General features: G+C 47.1%; 1 protein-coding gene across 1 annotated transcript in view; it reads left to right on the top strand.

Moving 5' to 3' along the window:
• The window catches only part of LOC138480909 (uncharacterized), an 829,951-nt gene that overhangs the window by 387,947 nt on the left and 418,658 nt on the right, over positions 1-23,346 (top strand). Inside the window, exon 9 of the mRNA XM_069612710.1 lies at positions 13,817-13,942. Within this exon, the coding sequence (XP_069468811.1) occupies positions 13,817-13,942 (126 nt within the window). The remainder of the gene's footprint in view (positions 1-13,816; positions 13,943-23,346) is intronic.

Genomic DNA, 23,346 nt, shown 5'->3' with positions numbered 1-23,346 from the left:
GCGTCAGCACCCCAGGGAGCTTTCTGGACAGGCGGATGCACCCACATGTTTCTACTGCCTTTGTCGCTAAGATGTCCGCTCCTTACATGGCAGGGGACTTCTGTAAAAGGAGACACAGGAGACACAATGGAGGATAAAGTTCTTTACTTTATTCCTTAAACCAAAAAGCCTCCTTCCCCCTTACTTTCGTCACTTCCTCCTTTCTTTCACTCCACCTTCTCCACCTACGATGTCTCTCCAAGGACATACCAACTTCTCTGTTGGATCTGCCTTCTCCCTGGATCCCGCTTGATTCGGCCTCCAGTCCTTGGAAATGAACAAACTTAATTTCCTCAGGGGCCAAGCGAGTGAAGTCTGTTCTTCATTTCCATGGTTTAGAGACAGAGCCACTGGGAAGCCAGGGATTAGGCAGATCCACTGTTGCTGCGTCCATATTTCTTTAACCTGGGTGCTGATAGCTTTATCGCCTGCTGGTGTGAGTAGCACATCTTCTAATGTTGCCCTTAGCCATTCTTATGCATCTTTGCTTTGCTCAGATCCATAAGTCATCAGGCATATAAGGGGCCTTTTTCCCCACTGGCAGGGGCAATAGCGCTTAAGAACTCTCATCAAACAATAGCAATGTATTAGGTGGCTGACAAGAAACACCCCCTCCAACTAGACGATTTTGAGCCTGTAGTGAAACCTGGCATGCAAAGGAAAATGATGATATACCAGAAGGCATGACAGCATAACATTGCACAGGCCCTGTGTTGAAACCCAAAGCAAGAGGACTGATCCCAGCAAGCTAACATAGAAGAAGAGTTATATTGTAGTGTAGTTATCCATTTTGTCATGGAAAGACTCTGATGAAAGCAAAGAAGCCCTGGAATTAACTAGTGCCACATTCATTCCAATGCTATCCGACCATGTACTGTAGCAAACTTTTTTTATCAGCAATCCTGTAAAGAAGCCCGAAATAACCCCAATCTAGACCTGGGCACCCTTTCTTATTAGAGTGGTTAATGGAATTAAACAATATTATTCAATCCAATAATGCACTGAATGACTGGAATCTTTTCTGAAATGATTCCATTGCTACTTCAATCAAGTTGTAATCCAAGTTTGTGTGGTTTTTCAAAACAGTTCCACAACCAGTTCCACACTTTTTTTAAGTTCAAACACTGGCATGACAAGTTTTGGAGTTCTGTTTACCCCTTCATCAAATGACCAGCAAACATCAAAAACAATAAGTACCACTTAGTGTGAAATATTTTCAAATAAATGGGAAATACCAATGACCTGCTGATTTACAGAGCGGCACGCTCACAAATTATTATTATTATTATTATTAAGTAAGGACTCTACATACGCAGGATGCTACATCTGGACGCCTCTGATCTCAAGAAACTAGCTGATCTATACACCAAAAGACTAACAAGCGCAATTGACACCATTAGTGCCTAAAAAAGCCAAACCCACAGCTCATATCAATTTCTCGTACACCCAAGACCTTTCGGATCTTAGAACTAAAAAAGACTTGCTGAAACCTGCTGGACAGTAAAAAACCTCTGATGCACTAAATCAGATGTTCACAAATCTATCCAGACAATACAAACATGCTATCATCTGAGCCAAAGCCCCTACCTTAAACTCAAGAATAGCTAATGCCAAATCAGACACCAGAGAACTATTCTCCATCCTACATCCACCCTTACCAAAGACCCAGCTTGGTGCGCCAGCATACAGAATGCCATGGAACAAAGAATTGACATGCGCACTGGCAAGAATACTGTAGAGTACCAGACTGCAGACCTGCACGATTCTATGTGCTCCTGCGCCTGATTTCCGCTGCTGAATTAAAATTCTGAAAAAAGGACTTTGTCATCAAATGTTTTGCTTGACAACACCCATTCCCCAGCAATCCCCTACAAAAACATACCGGCGCGCGCACCAGCGTGCACGCACCGTCAAGAGTACCGTAGAGTACCAGACTGCAGACCTGCAGGATTCTATGTGCTCCTGCACTTGATTTCCTCTGCTGAATTAAATTCTGAAAAAAGGACTTAGTCATCAAAAGGTTTGCTTCATCCAAAGTCCTCATTGGAACAACTTACAGCGGACTTCTATGGTTTGCAACAAACTAACGAATATCTGTATTTTACTCTATTTCTTTAATTTTGCTTGACCACACCCATTACCCAGCAATCCCCTACAAAAACACACTGGCGTGCGCACCGGCAAACGTACCGTAGAGTGCCAGACTGCAGAACTGCAGTTCTGTAGATCTGTGCCTACTTTTTAGGTACTTAAGCTTCAAAAAGTGAATTGAAGTATCTGATCAGCCTCCAAGGACCAGTTTGCCTTGAGATAGAGACCTAATCCTGCGCATGGCAAGGGAGAAAGGGGCACTATGATTTGAATCCGCAGACATACATATATACCCGGAATTCGCCACATATGTTTTGGCTAAACGCAAATCCTTTGACCCAGTCAAAAAGCTGCTACGCGTCCGCCAAGTTCAATTTGTGCCGCTATACCCAGCAAAATTGCGCATACAGCATGAGGACAGGGTGCAGTTTTGTGAAGATCCTGATGAAGCAACAGCGTACATTGAATCCAAAATCTCTATCCCACTACCAAGGAGAGACCGTGATAATGGCTGCGGATCCCCTGGCGATAACTGCAGACCAGACAATGTGGAAAATGACTGATCCCTGCCGAGGGGCTGGCTACAATCCTGCATTGTGATTGGGCACAGGTAACTCCTGCCGCGGAGCTGGTGGCACAGAGGCGGCCATCTAACTAGCCTTGTGGACTGCACATAGTGCACCTCCAGAGTGTTCTAAAATGTTAAGATGCATAATGGGTTTCATCGTCAAGTTGGGGGTGATGATGTGGGAGGGGGACGGGGTGATTCTTGAACTTGTTTACGAATGTTTGGACTGTATGAGTCTACTGTTTTGAGCCTTTATGGTTAAGTTGGAAAACAGTGCAAACTACTCCTCAATCATGGAATACGGTAATATCCTAAATTGTAGCCCGACTGCAATCGGGCCGCGAACACACACACTACAGAAATGCTGGGTACTAACATAACGTTTATGCCATGGAACATTCGCGGTATTAACTACCCCATTAAGGCGCGTAAGCTTGTCACCTACATAAACAGTCACCCAGAGTGGTGATGTTGCAGGAGACACATGCTCAGGGGACCATTAACGACACATTTGCTAAAGCATAGGGCCCACAGCATTGCTACACTAACTATTCGTCCCAATCCAGGGGTGTGTCCAGGGGTGTGATCACATTAATTAATCGATCGCTACCATTTCAGGAGATCAAGCGTATCATAGACCCACAGGGCAGGTATGTCCTTCTCTGGGGCGTACTGGCAGGTGTAACCACAACTCTTATTAATGCTTACGGCCCTAATGTTGACGACCCGCAGTTTTACGGTCAGATTCTAGATATCCTACTTGGGAACCCACACTCACATATCATATGGGGAGGGGACTTCAACTTGATCCTAGACTGCGTTATGGACAGATCCAGGTCCACACAGAGGAACCTGTCTGCTGTGGCTCGGATGCTATTGAATGTGGAAGGGCATTTGGAATTAACGGATGCATTGTGAGCTCATAACTCATCCACACGAGGATACACATTCTACTCGATGCCACATGATGCACACGCTAGAATAGATTTTTGGCTGATTCCTGCCACACTCATGGAACGTGTTGCTGAGTCCAAAATTCTCCCCCGCACGATTTCAGACCGCTCACCCATTAATCTAACCATGGAATGGAGTGCACAGTCCACCTCGTGACCGCTCTGGCGCATGCCCCACTCATGCTTGGCAGATCCAGTCTTTCTTGGAGGACTACACAATGGGTCTATAGAATTCTTCCTCAGGAACGCAGGTACTGTGCAACATCATTGCACGGTATGGGAATCCTATAAAGTGTGGATTAGAGGCGAGATCATCTCCACTGCTTCTGGGACACTAAGGGCCACCAGACAGGAAATAAATGGGGTGGAGGCTGACCTTAAGAAGTTGGAAGATGAGTACGGTAACACTCATGAGCGTGCCCTCCTGGGTTGTATTAAAGCGAATCCACTGAAGTTCAGGGATCTTGCTGATAGAGAAGTCCAACTACTCTATTATCCTGCACGGGCGAGACGATATAGCAAATACGATATACTAGGACGCCAATTGGCGTACGCGGTCAAAAGTGAGGCTGGGGTTCAGCATATTACTGTGATACTCGACGCAACCGACGTTACCCTGAATACACCGGAAGAGGTGAACTCCAAATTCTATAGGTTTTACAAATCCTTATACACAAACTCAGACAATTTTACAACAACAGAACTTGAATCATACCTAGATGAGATTCCGCTCTCAGTGATCTCAGAGGAGGCCCGGCTGGCCATTAATCAACCACTGAGGGGATAATTGAAGCCATTAAATCACTCGCCTCTAGTAAGGCGCTGGGTCCGGAAGGTCTGGGGATTGAACTCTACAAAGAATTGGGTTCTACCCTTGCTCCTGAGCTACTGCGCATATGGGAGGAGTCACTTCACCCTGGCAGACTTCCACCATCAATGTCTGAGCAGTGATCACAGTGCTGCTGAAGCCTAATAGACCAGCTTCAGATATAAGTTCATAAAGGCCGTTGCCTCTCATCAACTCAGACACAAAGATTTTTTCCAAACGGTTGGCCACCAGACTGCTCCCACATATGACAAAACTAGTGCACCCTGACCAATCGGGATTTATTGCCGGGCGGACAATGACATACAACCTACGTAGGCTCTTTGGCATCATCTCACAACTCAACCTCAAGGCGCAAGCGGTCGCGGCCTCTTTAGACGCTGAGAAGGATTTCGATTCAGTTTCCTGGCAGTTACTGTTCTCAGTGATGCGCCGCATGGGTCTGGGCGAATTCTACATCCAGTGTGTCCTCCTGTTATATGCCTCCCCGGCGGCCAGGGTCCGAACTGGGTCCACGCTATCCCCGTTGTTTTTGCTGGAGCGAGGTACGAGACAGGGCTGCTCACTATCCCCGCTGCTGTTTGCCCTTACTATAGAGCCTCTGGCTTGTATCATGTGCGCCTCAGACACATACATCAAGGCTTATGCATGACGGGCCCAACACACATTATCTGACTCTACGCAGATGACTCATTACTATACATTAGAAAACCCCCATGGGAACCTCGGCCCAATGCTGCACGAGGTATCTATTCAGGATATCGTATTAACAAGGCCAAATCACAGCTATTTCCCTTAAATGAGGCCACCACCACCCCCTCTAACCTGGAGGGATTTCATTGGGCTCAAGATAAAGTAAAGTACCTTGGTATAGTGATCACACGCCAACACAACTCACTGTTACTCGAAAATCACAAAAAATACATGCCCACACTCAAAAATAAACTGAACCTTTGGGCTAGGCTTCCAATCTCACTATACAAAAGATTATCCCTCCTAAAGATGATTGTAGTCCCAAAATTATTGTATTACTTCACCAATGTCCCGGTATTGCCAGGGCGCACATTCTTTGATAAGTTGAGGTCGCTCGTGGTGGGTTTTACATGGGGTACTGATACAACGCGGATGAGATGGGAAGACATGACCAAACCGTACGAACAGGGAGGACTTCAAGCAAGTATCACAGGCACATTTTGCCGGGCACTGGTACCCCTCACACGATCAATCTCTACACAGAGGCTTGGAAGAATATAGCGCAGCCCCATCAGACTTGCGTTCAATAGTTCTGAGCAACCGATACACTGACGAATGCAGGTTCGACCCAGTTCGAACGACGGTTAATGACTGGACCAGAATATTCAAGTGGCTAAATGTCATAGAACCCTATGTAGGTGCGATCCCCCTTTGGCACTGCCCGGGGCTCCCTCCAACATATGATAAAACCATACAGAACATGTGGGACTCGGATGCCAAACTGACGCTACATATCCTCTTCCCGGAGGGCTCCTTGTCACACACATAGCCTTCTGTGAGAAACTGGACACTGGCCCTATTAAAACACTGCAGTATTACAGGATCAGAGCGTCTGTCAGGGGGCACTGCCCGTCATTCCCGAACGAACCCGAGGAGTGCGAAGTATTGAGTATGGTGGGAACAGGTGGGAACCCCAGACGATTAGTATCTAAACTGTATAAATAATGCCAAGATGCACTGACACAACCTCTGAAAATTAACGAGAGAAGGGAGAGTGAGCTGGGAATCCCACTAGATGATACACAGTGAACCCAGTGCTGCCGCTTGACAAAGGAGGTGTCCCTTTTAGCTAGGCACAGACTCATGCAATTTAAGATACTCAATAGACTGCACTACACCCCCGTGAAAATTGCCAGGTTTGCCCCTCTGGCCTCCAGCACCTGTGCCAAATGTAACGCTGAAGTGGCTGATGCATATCATATGTACTGGGGCTGCCCTAAGGTGGCCCAATTCTGGCAGGAGGTAGCTGATGTACTCCAGAAATGCACAGGTATCCCCCATGTTTGAAACTTCTTAAATACCTATTTGTCAACATAGGGAAGATAACTATAAAGTTGAGACGCCTCTTTAACCTGAGCTGTTTGCTGTCCAAAAAATGCATACTACTCAGATGGAAGTCTAGGACGGCCCCAGACATTAAAATGTGGATCCAGGAAATGTCTTATGCCAACAAATGTGAACAACAAATGTGAAGAGGCCTATATATCGCTTCCATGCTGTAGACCAAAGAACATTTGGGAACCTTTCAGAGAATACTTATGTACACAGAAACGACACCTAAGCGCAATGTAAATACGAACAAGTATATGACTTAAATGACATTTGCATGTATGTATGTATGTACACTAAATCCTCTGATTGAAACATATGCTGTAACTCTGATGAAGTTTAACTTTGAGGATGTATGTTTGCCACTGCACTGCAAAATAAAGTACAAAAAAAAAAATATAAACGAAAAAAGGATACCAGACTTTGTGACTGATTGTTCCATTATAAGTCTTCATTAAGAATTTCAACAAACTCAATATCAATGGAAGCACATTTTCGAATCAATAGTCTCATTACAGGTTTGCCAGTCCGGAATAATTGCTGGTAAAATTGTCAGTAATTCCGGCACCGTCAATTTTCTATGTATCAGCAAAACACACGTTTACCGGTGGGGGTACTGCTTTACCTCCAGTCAAGAGCTGGAATCAAGCCCCTACTGGAAAATAAATGCTGGAATTACCAGCACTGTTATTACCGGAGGCTGTAATTCCTGCAATCCCCTCCATGGAGTCCTATGGGACTCAGTGGAATGGGGATTACCCTTTCTACCGCATGTAATGTCGCAATTCTGGGATATCAGGCTGTGGAAACGGTAGGGGCAGTTTGTCGGTATCCTGCCGGAATTACCAGCGGGATAGCGGCAAACTTATAATGAGCCCCATACGTTCATTAAGAGCAGAAGGTTGGCAAGAATATAAAGTGTAGATCCAATAAATCTCAGGTTTCCTGAGGCATATAATACTGTCACAGATGATTTTGGGACGAGTTCAAGACTGTGGAACCTCAATCGACTTGCCGAGTGACCCAGTACCATGAAGTGTATTTTTATGTTAGTATTCCTTATATAAGAACAGTGTTTGATAAGCCTGTCCTTCCAACGAGGAAATGTCTGTTCAGTTGTCATTTGAACGACTGGTTTATTGAACATCTAGATAAGTAGAAGTTTTCAGGACCCTTGCAGGGGGCTCTCCAAAGAGCTTTAATGCTGAACCTAGAAAACATCATTAAAGCTGAGTCAAGCAGAAATATACAATTATGATCTGCTAGATTCCCCTTCCTATTAAGTGGAGCTAGGAAAAGATGCCTGGAAGCACAACCATAAAGCGCTTGCACTAGAATACTTGCCACCCCTAGTCATTATACCCTGCTGCAACTGCTAAAAAGGGAGAAGAATGGAATCCTAACAGTACCCCGCTGTAGTGCCACTTAGCCACATTTAAGTAGGGTCTACTAACAGGTGCCATTCAGGCCCTAAAACACAATTAGCGGCTCACTAAAAAAAACACACTTGGTAGAGATGATAAGGGTGAAAGCACGAAAAAAGACTCAGGTTTATCTAGGGAGTTCCTCCCCTCTGAAACATTACAAAATACCCAAATAAAGTTCAAATAATGGAAGGCCAAGCGTAAAAGTCTGATGCTACTACCTAAGACATTAGCAGAAGAGGATACATGGCCGTAGGCCTAAGAGACATCATAACAAAGCTCATTCCTGCACTTACCTTAATTTAAGGGCAAAGGTTAATCAAACAATGCCAGACTCCAAATAGTTGTATCCCTTTGAGCTTTCAGGTGTCTGTAAATGCTTTCGTCTGACCTCTGAGAACCAGGCAACCTGCAGACCTGAGAACAACACAGGTACTGTAGTACCAATCACTGCAGACCCCCCACCCCTCGTGTTTCATCTGTTACTAATCTCCAATCGTACTCCTATCTAACCCATAGAGACCATGTCCCCTTGCTGACCTCCAGAGCAGTCCAAGCCTCAGCTGGCCACAGTGCTCTCTGAAGGTCCGGGGCAGTTACTGTTGAATATGTGAAAACTGATCCTGTCCCAGTGGGATCAGGTCTCTTTACTGCAGTTAATTTTGCTGCGGACAACCATAAAGTGTCCCAGTGTACCCCATCCCAATAGGTTTGTGAGGACCACACTAGACATAATGGGTGACAGGACTGGCGGTTATTAGGGAGAGGAAGAGGGATGCTATCAGACAGATCTCCTTGAATACATTGGGTCGCGGGACAGGGAGGTATTATGGAAGGAGGGGAGTTTTAGGGCCCACCAATACAAAAAGGGAAACTAGGATGGTGCACTTAGAAACCCAGAAGTGGACTTAAAAGAGAAGATGGTTGCTTGCAAGGCTCATAGAGAGAATGCTGGAGTGAAGAAGGGCTGCTACAACGTCTATCATGGTAAAGTGACCCTGAACTGGCCCGTTAGGGGTTATGACAGTATCATGCACCTTTTCCCAAACATGCTCTGCTGGGCCTAATCCAAAGAGAGAGAGAACGTGAAAACATATAAATCAGCAGATACAGACCAGGTTCCCCAGTGGAAGAAAAAACTGCTGTTTCTGAAGGGCTATTTAGTGTGAGAAACCAGAAGGTGCGTCACCCGCTAGTCCCTGGGGATCTCTCTCTCATGTGGCATGGGCACGGCCATCGTCGTTGGATCCAGACCCTGGGAGTGGACTAGTGAGGGAGGATCACCTGGATGAGGGGCCCTTGGGGAGTGGGATTGGGACACCGATGGGTGAGACGCGGTAACCCCTCCTTCCAACACCTTTTCCCCAGCCTACCACGTGGTCATTCCAAAACACTGCCCCCCCCCCCTTTCTGTACACAAACACTTTTGCACAACACAGAAGACAACGGACTAACACCAGATCTGTTTACCGGACATGTCCCAAAACAGGGGTCAGGCAAAGTCAGGCAATTGACCAGAATCACACACACACCTGACGGCCCGTTCCCTTCCCCACAGGGATAAAAGGTGGAGCACAAGACGTGAGAGCCAGTTCCGCCCGGCAGTTCAAAAGGAGGCAAAAGACGGCAAGAGTTGAGAGGAGATCAGGGGGAAAAGCGACCCTGCCCTTATCGACAGAGACCCGTAATGCCTCAAAAGAAGGAATTGAAAGGCTGGGAACAATAGCCTGCGTTTGTTTCAACAGATGTTAATGGTACCCGGGCACCTCCTCCATTGTCAGCCTTGCCAAGGAGAGACGTATGGCTCCATGGTACCGGCCTTGACACTACAGGCAGAAAAGCAAAGCCGTTCATCACAATCAGTGAGTCGAGGGGAGAACGGATTAAGAAACCCAACTGTGCTGACCAAAAGAAGCCAATGGCTAATTTGAACTTTGAAAGGCAAAAGGAATACAGTTGAGAAAATAGGGAGAAAACCAGCTTCAGAGAAGTCCGGCACCATGTGGGTCCTTACTCAGGAAACTCTGGTGATTCCCTAGTGGTTGAAATTATGATAACCAGAAGGCCTTGCAGGAAGGCAAAAAGAGGGTTGAAGTGGTCATACAGGGGTTATGCTAAATCCTCTGTACCATCGAAAGTCGTTGACCGACAGATGATTGTGAAGCAAAAGGAAAATAAATCCCGCTTGGTGAAGTGAAGCATGAACTGTGTATCATAAATGTTGGCAACAGTGAGCCCGGCAGAGGGAGGCTGACGAGAAGGGGTGAAGTCTAAAGTCCCTTGAGCAGTGTGTTAAGAGGAGTGAACCCGATCGAGGGGTGTCTACAGAGAACTGTCTGTAAAAGTTAGCAAGAGTGAACCAGTAGACGGATGCTGACAAAAAAAGGTTAGCAAGGAAAGCCCTGGAGCTTTGTTCAAAAAGACCTTAAGATTTGTGAAACAAGAAGTATTGCAAGACAAAGAAAAGTGAACTGTCCCGCTTGTCATTTGGGGATCCGAGCCCGGCCGAGGGAGATCCAGGGGTGAAAAGCCACAACCCATAGTTCATTGAGAACGGAACTGTTTGAGTAGTCGAGTATGACTGTGAGTGGTCTGCGCCCGGACGAGAGGGACCCAGGGCTGAAGTAGTCACCCAAAGCCATACATGGAATAGAAATATGTGTTTGTTTGTTGAGGGTATTAGGCTTCGAAGGCAAGATACTTTTATTGTAAAGAGACTTAACCAGAGCCTAATAGCTGGAGCGGAACTGTCAGCTCGTGCTGGGGAAAGCTCGAGCGTGTGCTATGCTCAGGAAAGCCACCTTGTCCCGTGCTGAAAACATGGGGAAGGGAGACCACTAGCAATCACATCCTGACTTATTATTTGAGAGCACTTCTTTATTTATTGAAACCCTATCCCACACACTTTTGTATTTAGCGTAAGGAATGGCAATATGTTTTTCTTAGTATAGGCACTTTTACTTTGACACAACGCCACTAGGACTGCCTTATTTTCATTTGATGGTCGGCACTTGCTCCCATCTTAGTTTAGGTGTTTTTCCACCCTGTATTTTCGGTTTAATAAACACCCTTGAACTGTGATCACTTGTGTCTATCTTTACTGTTGCCACTATGATTTCCTTACAATATGCAGAGAACATACAGTGTTACTTTTCTTCAAAACCTACAGGAACTGATATAACTTTTATGTGGAAAGCAAAGCACACAGCTCAGAGGGTCAGCATGACACGGAATAAGGAACCATAACAAGAAATAATATAGTTATGGCACTCCAAGATACAGGTGAACGTGCTGCGCGGAAAAGCAGAGATGATCCAGAAGATGATGCACGGGTTGCGCTGCGATCGACGTGGCGTTCCGGCGGGTGATGCACGACTTGAGCTGTGCAGAAGACTGCAGGTCTGGGGATCCAGAAGTCCCACAGAGAATCTCAAAGCAAGGAGGGATGGAGAGGAAAGAGTAAGAGAAGGCATGTAGCAAGGAAAGCAGGGTGAAACAGAAATGAACAGAGAAAAAGCAGAATAGATAGAAAGCAGAATACTAATAGTAGCGTTCGGGTCAAGATTGAAATAACACATCCGGCAAGATCTGTTGATCCTTTTTGTAGGTTCTCACGATTGCTGATTCTGGCCAGTTCAGCCAGGGGCCATTTTGGAAACAATTTGACCATAGTAAGAGCTGATCGTCTGAGGAGTTTATGGGCGCCATGTTGGGTGTTTAATAAATGGACCTTATTCCCCTATGTTTCCACCTGCACCATACCAACCAAGTGGAATTCCTATGCATGACAGTAATATACCCAGTCGAGAAGTGGCAGAAACAAAAGCAATAAAGTGAAACTTATGGATGAAGTGAATAGAAGTGGTCCTCTGATGGTTTCAGAAAAATCCATTGCACAGTCGAAAGTCTTTCGAATTTTGATTACAAAAAGAAAGCAAAAAATGTGAGATTATAAGGTCTGATCGAGGGAGACCCGTTGTGAACAGTAAAAACCCGAGAACTTGTGAATGTGAAAATCCATACGCCAGGCAATCTGCAATAAGAGACTTTTATTGGGGAAGAGACTTTGGCGCATAAGGCCCAGATACCTATGTTTGAACTGCATCCTCGTGGCAGAGAAGCCAGAGTGTGTGCAAAGCTCTAGTTTGCCACCTTGTCCCGTGCTGACAACACGTGAAAAGGAAGCCAACTGCTCAACTATCCTGACATATTGTTTCTTGAACACTTTTCTTTTGCATACATTGTTTTCCCACACCATTTGTATTTAGAAGTAAGGATCGGTAATAGGTTTATTACTGTCTCCCACTCTCTCTTCCTAAACATCTCCCTTCTCGACATCGCTGCTCATTTACCTCCAACTCTCTGAGGGTCAGTCACTTTTCCAAGCAGAATGTTGGGTGCAGATCTCCATCTTCGGCTGGGGCCTTCCTCTGGAACAGCCTCCCTGCCTCTCTCAAACTTGAGCAGAACCACCTCCGGTTCCGGAAGCAACTCAAGACCTTCCTCTTCGCTTCTGCTTGCTCTCTTCCTCGCCCCAGCTGATTTCCCGACTGCTCCACACACTTGGTCACTTGGCTACCCTCTGAACTTGGGCCCAGTCTCCTGCATGTCCAGTTGCACCTCGCACTGCCTCGCGGCTCACATAGCACTTGTGGTCTGTATCTGCAACCCTATAGTCCCTTCTCTCTGCACTTATGAGCCACCCGTTGGCTGCACTTTTTGAGTTACCTGCACTGAGCCATACACTGGCAGCACTTTTGAGTTACCTGCACTCCCCCCCGATCCCCCCAAACCCTGCCCGGGGCTGCTCCACTTCCCTGTACTTGCGCGATCTGAATCACATAGGGCCTAGTAAGATCATTGTTTTGTCCTCCCTATGTTTCCCCCTCCTTGTCTTGTGCCTAGAAACACTAGTGTAGAGTCGCGTTATAAATGCCATATCATATCATTAGTATAGGCCCTTTTATTTTGACAGAAGCTCCACTAGGACTGCGTTATTATTATTTGATGGTCGTATCTTGCTCCCATCCTTAGATTTAGGGTTAGATAGGCGCTCAACCATCTCATTAAAGTTCAATAAACACCCTTGAACTGTGATCACTTGTGTCTGTCTTCACTGTTTGATACCATGCCTTCCTTACATTAGAGAGTGCTTCCTCTACCAGAAACAGCTTGCAATGTGGACCTGGTCCAGATGCACCTCCCGCACTTTGTTTACCATCTCTGAAAGCCCCAGAAATCCCCTGAAACATGCTAACGTCTGGGATGTTGCTGGGCTACCTTCTCTCGACTTGTAACTGTAATGAATGGTTAGAGACAAACACGGCCGGTAAGCCTTTCTTAAAGCATAAAAAACTCACAGTCCAAGCCCAGAGAATCCAACACACGAGCCACACTCCCAAAGCCTGTATGTACTAATGTACTAAAGTGTGTATTAATATCCCGCAAAGCATCAGTTTGCATTGCATCCATGGCCCACTTCTGCTATGAAATGAGGGCTCGGACCAACTTACTGGCCGGTGCTCGGTCTAGACAGACAAAAAAGAGGAGGAATGGTGGGTGGGGTCGACTTTTGTGGCCCTTCCCAGGATAGAAAGCCGTCTTGCAGTTCACTGTTTTGGTTGAAGTTTTCTTTGGATAGGACAGCGTGTGCCTGTTTCAGAAGATAGTATCTCCTCATTTAAGTAAGGAATGAGAAGTGTGGGTAATGAGCCGGGAGAAATATGGCACATAATCGGATGCACTGATGGATCAAAAAACCACTTGTTTTTTGAAACCTGATAATAAGAAGTACTTTTTCTCTAATGTCTACACCCTCTTTCTTCATACTTAGTTTTCAGATGATGGACGTTTTAATTGTACAATCCAAGTCACAGACGAAGAACATCCCGAAGAGACACTCTGGGAATTTGAACAAAACCAAGAGTCATTTCAAAAGATCCTAAACACTTTGCGCAAGGTAAATTATTTAATCTGCAAGAAAATGGTACACTTTAAACAAATGTCAATTGTTTGCATACAAATGTTGTTTTGCATGATTTTGGTCTGTTTTTCTGCTCGTTTGCTTACATTACTGTAAGCAATGATCGAAGTGAGCGGGAACGGTCTCGAACGGTGTTACACTACTTTTATTTGTATCTGTTTATCATTCCTCTACTTTTTACGCCCATATTCATCATTCTTTATAGAGGATTAGTCCATTCATGTCCCTGTGCAAGTGTAGAGTTGTAACAGGAGCCTTAGATATTAGACGCTTTGACTAATTCAATTCCCCCGGCTGTACCACCTTGTCACATGGTGCACTGTGCTTCCGCCTACCCTCTCCCCTGCCGAGACCCCAGTTCCACTACTTTTTTTGGTACACTTCTATCACTGACTGTAAGTCATTGAATCCGTGTGGAATGTGCTCATACCGTTTTTTCAAACTTGTAAAGTGGGAACAGACAAATAAATATTGTTTGGACACACTCCTAAGCCATGCACCCTCACTTCCAACGTATTTGTTGCAATGACAAATGTTTCCCCAATCTGCAGCAAACCTTAAAATATCTTTGTCTTTGATTTGTGCTCACTTTTGAGAAATATAAATGTGTGTACTTAAAACATGCATCATTGAATCAAATTTATGTTTCGATAATGTTTATAAATGTACTGCATATGATATGATATGATATGGCATTTATAACGCGCCTATACACAAGTGTTTCAAGGCGCAACGAGGCAAGGGAGGGGGACCAGAGGGAGGACAAAGACAACGATCTTACTAGGCCAAGTGACATTGAAATCACGCAAGTGTGGGGTAGGGGGAGGGGAAAAGTGCCAGTGGAAAGGGGTGGGGAAAAGTGCTACACATGGGATCAAAAACAACACGAAGTGCGGGTGGCAGATGCAGGGGTAAATGTGGACAGCAGGTGTCCTAAAGTGCAAGTAAGGGGACTGTAGAGTTACAGATACAGACCCAAGTGCAAGCGTTGCCTGGAGGCAGTGCGGGTGTGCAACTGGGAGGGCAGGGACCTGGGCCCAAGATCAGAGGGTGGCCAGGTGACCAGGGCAGTATCGGACAAGAATTCAGCAGGGGAGAGGAAGAGAGGAAGCAGAAGCAAAGAGGCAGGTCTTGAGGTGCTTCCGGAACTGGAAATGGTTCTCCCCAAGCTTCAGAAAGGCAGGGAGAACGTCTGAATCTGCCCAGGGTCACACTGTTTGAGGAACTATGTCATCCAAAGAGAGGGTTTCCTAACATCCCACACCTGATAAAAGGACACCCTCTTTGAGCTATCAACACCATACTTCAGTAGCCTGTACATAAGGTACCAAACCAAACGAATGCAGACATCAGATAAGCCGGCTTGGTGTGTGCACATCATCAGTTAGGGAGGGAAACTGACATCTATCAGACGCTGAACAGTGAAACAATTTCTAGCTAATCCTGGATCAGCTTTATAACTGTGTATGTATGTATATATATATTTCTGAGGCTTGTGGAATCTGCTTAGATCACATGCTGTGCATAGGCCGACATCTAGTGGAAGCTGCGGAGTATTACAGTTTGTTTTTCGAAAGTCGAAAATGGGCGTCGACACAGGCGTGCCAGTAATACTATCCCTAGTGTGACGTCCACTGTACCCAAGATCCCTCACGCGTGTAGGATCCTCAGATTGTTTTTTTCCGCCATACTGGTCGGAAGCATCTTGCGGAGTTCCCTGGCCTTAGCCATACTTTTGCTGTTATTATAATTTTAATTCTTATTCATTCCCTTCCCCACCCCAACGTCGACCCTCAACCTCGACGACGGCTGGAGAAGTCATCGACCGTCGACTGCTGCACGACGGATCTGGGCCTCGGTAGGCCGCTGGCCTCGGCCCGGGCCTAGTAGGCCGCTGGCCTCGGCCCTTACAAGTAGGGAGAGTGGGGGGTGGTACATACTCTTCACTCTTGATATATAGTTACATTTATATATATTCCTACACTTAGCAGCCCGCTGCCTTAAGGTGCGTATGGAGGGTACCCCTTTTCAATTCTGCCCCAAGTGCAATCGCAAATACCCTTGGGTCGACAGGCACGCCACGTGCAATCTCTGCTTGCCGAGGGATCACCCCGAAGCGAACTGCAGAGCGTGTAGTAGGTTTAAACCTAAGACACTTAAGGACCGTTCGACAAAGCGTTGGGCCCACCACGCCAGGCAGGAGGCCATGGCAGCGGAGGGCGCCTTCAGCGATGGCAGCGACGCCGTACTTTCGGACGGCGAGGGCATTACGGCGTCGAAAGACAGCCGACGAGCGCAGGTCCCCGACCTCGGAAGGTCGTCCGGCAGGGCGGCTATGGGGAAGACCCCCGGCGACGCAAGCGCTACACACCTAACACACACTAAACACACTAAGACCAACCGGACCTCGACGACGTCGACTTCCCGGAAAGAGGCACAAAAAGAACGGTCCGACTCGGTGTCCTCTGGGCGCTCTCGATCGAGATCGCCTCACGACGCAAGGCAATCATCCACTCTTGCCAAGAGTGCCTCGCTACACACACTAACGGAAGTTCGATCGTCGGGAGACGAAGACGACTTCCACCCCCAGGCCGCGCTCCAAGATACCGAGACCGCGGTTAACATCAGTGAGGCCCCACGCCCGAAGCACACAGATACCTCTCCAGACCCTCGACGCCAGGCGTCGAAAGTCTCTGGGGCCCCCAAGGGACAGGGAAAACATTTTTCCACGCACGGAGAAGGGGGGAAACAGCGGAAAGCACAGCCTTCCACCCCTGTAAAGCCTAAGCAGACAAGCAAACACAAGTCTACCCTTGAAAATAAATCACCTGCTAAAGTAATACCCTGTTCCAGGGAATGGTCCAGTGAGGACATAGACAGGGTTATGTCTAGGATGTCTTCCTTGGCTGATTTTTATGATAAGAACCCAGAACACTTTCTTTCATATAACCCTCAAGGGGCCACACCCTCAGGCTCCTCCGATCCTATCCCGCTAAGTAAAGAGCCCCGGGTCGAAAGACCTGAACCCTTCAAGGTTCAGCCTTACTCCACTCCATATTCTACTCCACTCCCCAGTTATCAGGGACAAGTTTTCCCTGAAGAGGACCAGGAGTTTGCATTTATGGAAGAACAAACCGGGACAGATTACTATGCAGAGGATGAGGACCTGGAGGAGGGAGAAGATGAGCAGGAAATTTACAGAGTAGATTCCCCAGTACAAAGCGAAGCCCCAGTTACTGACTCTCCAGTTGATAACCAGCCCCTCCTTAACGAGGTTCTCGCTCGAGCAGCGGAACACTTCCACATCGACACCCACGGTGTACAGGAGGAAAGGGACTTCGCGGAGGAGTTTGTAGGAGAGAGAAGACCGGTCGCTCAGACCATCCCTATCCTCAAATCCATCCAACGAAGAATAGATCCTTCCCTGGTGAATCCTAACCTCACCAGAGCTGTCAACCCCAGAATTGAAAAGATTTTCCGGGCAGCCCAGTCTGACCCTCTGTATATAAAGGGACATCTTAAACCAGATTCCCTAGTGGTGACCAACACTAGAAAGAGGGCTGGCACGCCCTTATCTTCATCAGAAGCTCCTCCCGACAAGGAGAGCAAAAAACTTTACGGGTTTGGCAGAAAGGTAGCCTCAACGTCCGCCTACCAAGCAAGGATTGCGAATTCCACCACCCTGTTGGCTAGTTACAATTGCCATCAATGGGAAGAAGTCGCGGCGCTCATTGCCTCTGCTCCAGAACCGCTAAAGGGCCAGCTGGCTCGGATCTCGGCAGAGGGGAGAGCCGTGTCTGGTTGCATTTTAAAAGCAACTTTCGACGCCGCTGACAACGCAGGGAGATTGATAGCAGAAGGTACTGTTATCAAGAGACATGCGTGGTTACGGCAGTCGGGATTCAAGACAGAAACCCAGGCTTCTTTAATAGACAAGCCAGTGGAACCCGACCTATTGTTTGGGAAAGCGGTCGAAGACGCACTTAAAAATGCCAAAGATGAATATGAGACTCTCAAATCCCTTGGCCAGCTTACCAACAAACCCCCTAACCAGAGGGGGAACAATAATTTTCGTCGCCCACGCGGCCAAAATTCACAAAGAGGCAACTATGCCCAGGGACAAGGTACACAATGGAATAACAACCAGCAGTCTACCCAGAGTTACGGCAGGGGTAACAAGAGAGGTCGTGGAAGAGGCAGAGGCAGCCCCAACAAGGGCGGGGGCACGCCTCCACCAAAACAGTGACGCTCAGTTCAGGGTCCCTTGCCACGCAACCCCAGTAGGGGGACGCATTTCCACCTTCACCCAGGCTTGGGAAGGGATCACCTCAGACAGATGGGTGCTGTCAACAGTATCCGCAGGATATTGTATAGAACTACTGCAGCGTCCCCGGAATCATCCTCCACGACAAAGAGTGCACTCCCTAGAACATCAAAGGATCCTTCTCGAGGAGATCGCCATTCTGCTAGAAAAGGACGCGATAGAACTCGTCCCAGGACACCAGGTAAACAAGGGTATCTATTCAACTTACTTCCTTGTGCCAAAGAAAGATTTGACAATGCGCCCAGTATTGGACTTACGGCCTGCCAACAAATATGTCAAGCCCCAAAAATTCCGTATGACCACGCTACAAGAGGTAATCCCCCTCCTAAAAAAGGGGGATTACATGGCAACCTTGGATATGAAAGATGCTTATTTTCATATTTCCATGCTCCCAGCGCACAAAAAGTACTTGCGCTTCAAGGTGGACAGTCGCCACTACCAATTCAAGGTACTGCCCTTCGGGATAGCTTCAGCACCAAGGGTATTCACCAAGGTACTGGCGGTGGCGGCTGCACACCTACGCAGGGAAGCAATCCCGGTGTACCCTTATCTGGACGACTGGCTCATAACGGGGGAAACCCCAGGAATTTGCAGGTCAAACATTCAGAGGACTATCGACCTCCTCCACGAATTAGGCTTCTCCATCAACGAGAAAAAGTCAAGTCTGGTGCCAAGCACCTCAAAACAGTTTCTAGGAGCTATCCTAGATACTCAGAAAGGATTGACCTTCCCTTCGGAAGAGAGAATTCGGAATATACTTCTGCAAATTCCGCATTATCAGTCAGGTCAACAGATAACAGTACGCAAAGCTATGCGGTTACTGGGCATGATGGCGTCATGCATTTACCTGGTCCCCCACGCGCGTCTGCGCATGCGTCCCATGCAGGAATGGTTGGCGAAACAGTGGTCTCAGGCAAGTGGTCATTGGGACGATCTAGTGGTCGTTTCGCCAACACTCGTACAGAGCCTACACTGGTGGACAAGAGAGAATCTCGCAAAGGGGAAACCCTTTTACGATCCCGAAGTACAAGCCGTGGTGACTACAGATGCATGCCTGACTGGGTGGGGAGCTCACCATCTCCACCACACAGCTCAGGGTCTCTGGTCTCACTCAGTAGCCAAGAACCACATCAATCTGCTAGAGCTTCTGGCAGTATTCCGAGCGCTAAGGGCGTTCGAGCCCCATCTACTGAACTTGTCGGTGCAGATCAGGACGGACAGCACGACAGCCATGTTCTATCTGAACAAGCAAGGGGGGACTCGTTCGCCAAATCTGTCCAAGCTTGCCCAGAAAATATGGATATGGGCACTCAGACGGAACATCTTCCTGTCATCGCAACATGTTCCAGGGGAGCTCAATTCCCTAGCGGATGCTCTAAGCAGAAACTCCCTCCCGGAAGAACACGAATGGGTCCTTCACAGAGACGTAGTAGAAGATCTCTTCTCTCAGTGGGGTTTCCCCACTATAGACCTATTCGCCACAAGCGAAAACAAACAATGCCCAGGATTTGCATCCAGGTTCCCCCAGCCGGACTCCCAAGGGAATGCCCTGTGGATGAACTGGTCAGGGATGTTTGCGTACGCTTTTCCACCAACTCCTCTCATCAGGAAGGTGGTGTACAAGATGAACAAGGAATCTATGACGCTCATCCTAGTTGCTCCCATGTGGGCGAGACAACCATGGTTTCCACACCTACGCAGGATGGCGGTGTGCGAACCCATCAGACTCCCAGCCTGGTACAACCTACTGTCCCAGCAACAGGGTCAAACAGTGCATCAGGAACCCAACTCTATGAACCTAGCAGCATGGCTCCTGAAGTCATAGAGTTTGGACATCTCAAATTACCACAGAGGTGTATGGACATTCTAAAGGAGTCCAGGAAACCAAATACAAGGCACTGTTACTTTGATAAGTGGAAAAGATTCGTTATCTGGTGCCAGAATAAACAAATCAACCCGGTTGATTGCACTCCTTCCAACGTTGTGACATACATGCTCCACCTGCTGGATGCAGGGTTGGTTTTTAACTCGCTGAAAGTACACCTGGCAGCCCTCTCGGCTTACACCACATCCCATAACAAGGTCTCGTGGTGGAAAGTACCAGTGGTTAAAGCCTTCATGGAAGGAGTAAAGAGACTTCACCCTCCTATTTCGAACCCACCGCCAGGATGGGACCTCAACGTGGTGCTAGCTAAGCTCATGGGACCCCCATTCGAACCCATGCATAAAAGTAGTCTCAAACACCTGACTTATAAAACGGCCTTCTTAGTAGCCATTACCTCCATAAGAAGGGTCAGTGAAATTCAGGCTCTGTCAGTGCAGGATCCTTTCTTTACTATCCACAAGGACAAACTGGTTTTACGCACACACCCTAGGTTCTCACCTAAATTCATATCCAAGTTCCATGTAAACCAGTCCATCGAGCTTCCGGCTTTCTTCCAGAACCCGCAAAGCTCGGCTGAGGTGAAACTACACACCCTAGATGTGCGTAGGGCGGTCCTATACTATGTAAATAAAACCAGACCGCTAAGGAAAACAGATCAACTGTTTGTCTCCGTAGCTACAGGCAGAGAGGGGGATCGCGTCTCTAAGGGCGCTATCTCGAAGTGGATTATCAACTGTATACAGCTGTGTTACTCTCTTTCTGACAAGACTCTGCCTTTTACGCCAAGGGCCCACTCTACTAGAGGCATTGGTGCCACTCTGGCTTTCATTGCAAATGTTCCCCTCGACACCATTTGCAAAGCGGCTACTTGGAGCTCTATTCACACTTTTACTCAGCATTACTGCATTGACACTCATTCCAAGACAGATACACAAGTGGGACAAGCGGTTCTAAGACACCTGTTTGCTCATGACCCTTCTCACATCCCACCTCCTTCTTCTGGTACTGCTCGCTAATCTATGCACAGCATGTGATCTAAGCAGATTCCACAAGCCTCAGAAGGGATACATTACTCACCGTAATCGTATTTCTGATGCTTGTATCTGCTTAGATTCACATGCGACCCACCCTTCCTCCCCTCCGAGAGAAGGCGCATGATTGCTTGTAGTCTTACCTTTTCTGTCTATCTGCTTGGATTATCTGTACTCACGCTACTCCTCATGCTTCCTCATGTCAGAAAAAATACAATCTGAGGATCCTACACGCGTGAGGGATCTTGGGTACAGTGGACGTCACACTAGGGATAGTATTACTGGCACGCCTGTGTCGACGCCCATTTTCGACTTTCGAAAAACAAACTGTAATACTCCGCAGCTTCCACTAGATGTCGGCCTATGCACAGCATGTGAATCTAAGCAGATACAAGCATCAGAAATACGATTACGGTGAGTAATGTATCCCATATATATCATGATGGTTTTTTTAAACTGTGTTTTTATTAGTTTTGCAATACAATCAATACCACAATGAAACATTAGAGAAGAAAAAAAAAACCTTCACAGGTGCCAAACCAAGCCCCAACATAGGGCAACAGTCCCCCCAGCTTCTTCCACGAAATGTATATAGTGTTCTCTGCTCCTCAAAGTACTAAAAACAAATAAATACATAAATAAATACATAAATTAGGAGTTTTCTCCACTCCCACGCATTCAAAACCAATACCGAATATTGCTGGTCACTATGCACCTTTAACAATTTAAACACAATGCAAATATCGACCCGCTGGTCGTCACAGTGCCAAGGCCCCACTGCAGCTAGGTCCTGGCTAGTCATGTTGAAAATTCAAATTATAAACTCGTAAGGTTATGTAGAGTGGACTTCACACCATCCTGTATCGGGGATATACCTGTATGGCCCGATTCATTGTTCATATACCTTCCGAAAGCCACCCAATATTCTCTGGGTCTACTGCCACATGAAAGCGCTAGATTGTACAATTTCTCCCTGCGCTCACAGATCGACATAGTGTTGAGCCAAAGACGTACAGAAGGGGCCGTAGCCGAACCCCAGGCCCACGCCACCAGCGTTCTAGCCACCACAGAATTCATGCAAACCAACCGCTTTGCACTTCGGGAGTCCAGATCAATCAGTGCCAGTAACCATGTCTCAGGGGTGAAGGGGATAGGTTCCTCCATAATCTTCTCCATGACTTCTGCCACAGCTGACCAAAAAGCTTGAATCCTAGGGCAGAGCCACGACACGTGATAAATGTCAGCCGAGTCCTGCTGGCATCTCCTACAGGATGAGGATCTGAGGGGAAATACATTATGCAAATACAACGGAGAGTAGTACACCTGATGTATAAATTTAAAATGAATCAAACGAAACCTGTTATTTATGGAAATATTTTTAGTCTGGGCAAAAACAGACAACCATTGAGCCTCCGATAATGACTGCATCAGGCAATCCTCCCATTTAAGCCTGTACTGGGGTGGGGGACGGGGACCCACTGACTGCACCATACCATATAAGGTGGATACCCACTTTCTAGTTGGCGATGGTGTTATAACGAATTCCAACACGGGAGACATCTGGTGGGCAATTGGAAACTCGGGCCATTTAGCTCTCAATACCTCCCGGAGGCGGAAATATAACACCAGAGTGACAGGTGAGTATTCGCTCCTAACCTTAAGCTCGTCACATGCTAAGAAACGGCCACTAGGAGCCATGCCCCCAGAGTGTGGATCTGAAGGTTTTGGAAGTGTTGAATGAAAATATATTAATGCTTAAGAGGGATATTACGAACTCTGTAAATGGGCAACAAGGGGGAGTGCCAGGGCCCTAACCCCGCCCACTTTACTAACTGATCCCACACCCTAAAGGTCACCCCCAAAGGCTGTACCTCCGTTCGCAAATGGCGCTCGCGGGCAGTCCATAGTAGACCCCTAAGGTCATCATGCTGGCTGATAGCACGCTCAAGCCGTGAATAAGGGAGATTACTCGTGCGGGACCACCACCATATGGAATATTGAATCTGAGCTACTATGTAGTATAAGAAGAGGTTGGGGACATCCAGCCCTCCCTGAGAGCATGGGCTACACAGTGTAACCAGCGAAATACGTGGTTGTTTCCCCGCCCAAAATAAGTTAGTCATCATAGTTTTTATACGAT

Source organism: Ambystoma mexicanum, chromosome 5p, assembly GCF_040938575.1.
Source record: "Ambystoma mexicanum isolate Mex_15411 chromosome 5p, UKY_AmexF1_1, whole genome shotgun sequence".
Taxonomy (NCBI): Eukaryota; Metazoa; Chordata; class Amphibia; order Caudata; family Ambystomatidae; genus Ambystoma; species Ambystoma mexicanum.
This window is presented reverse-complemented; position numbering and strand designations above follow the sequence as displayed.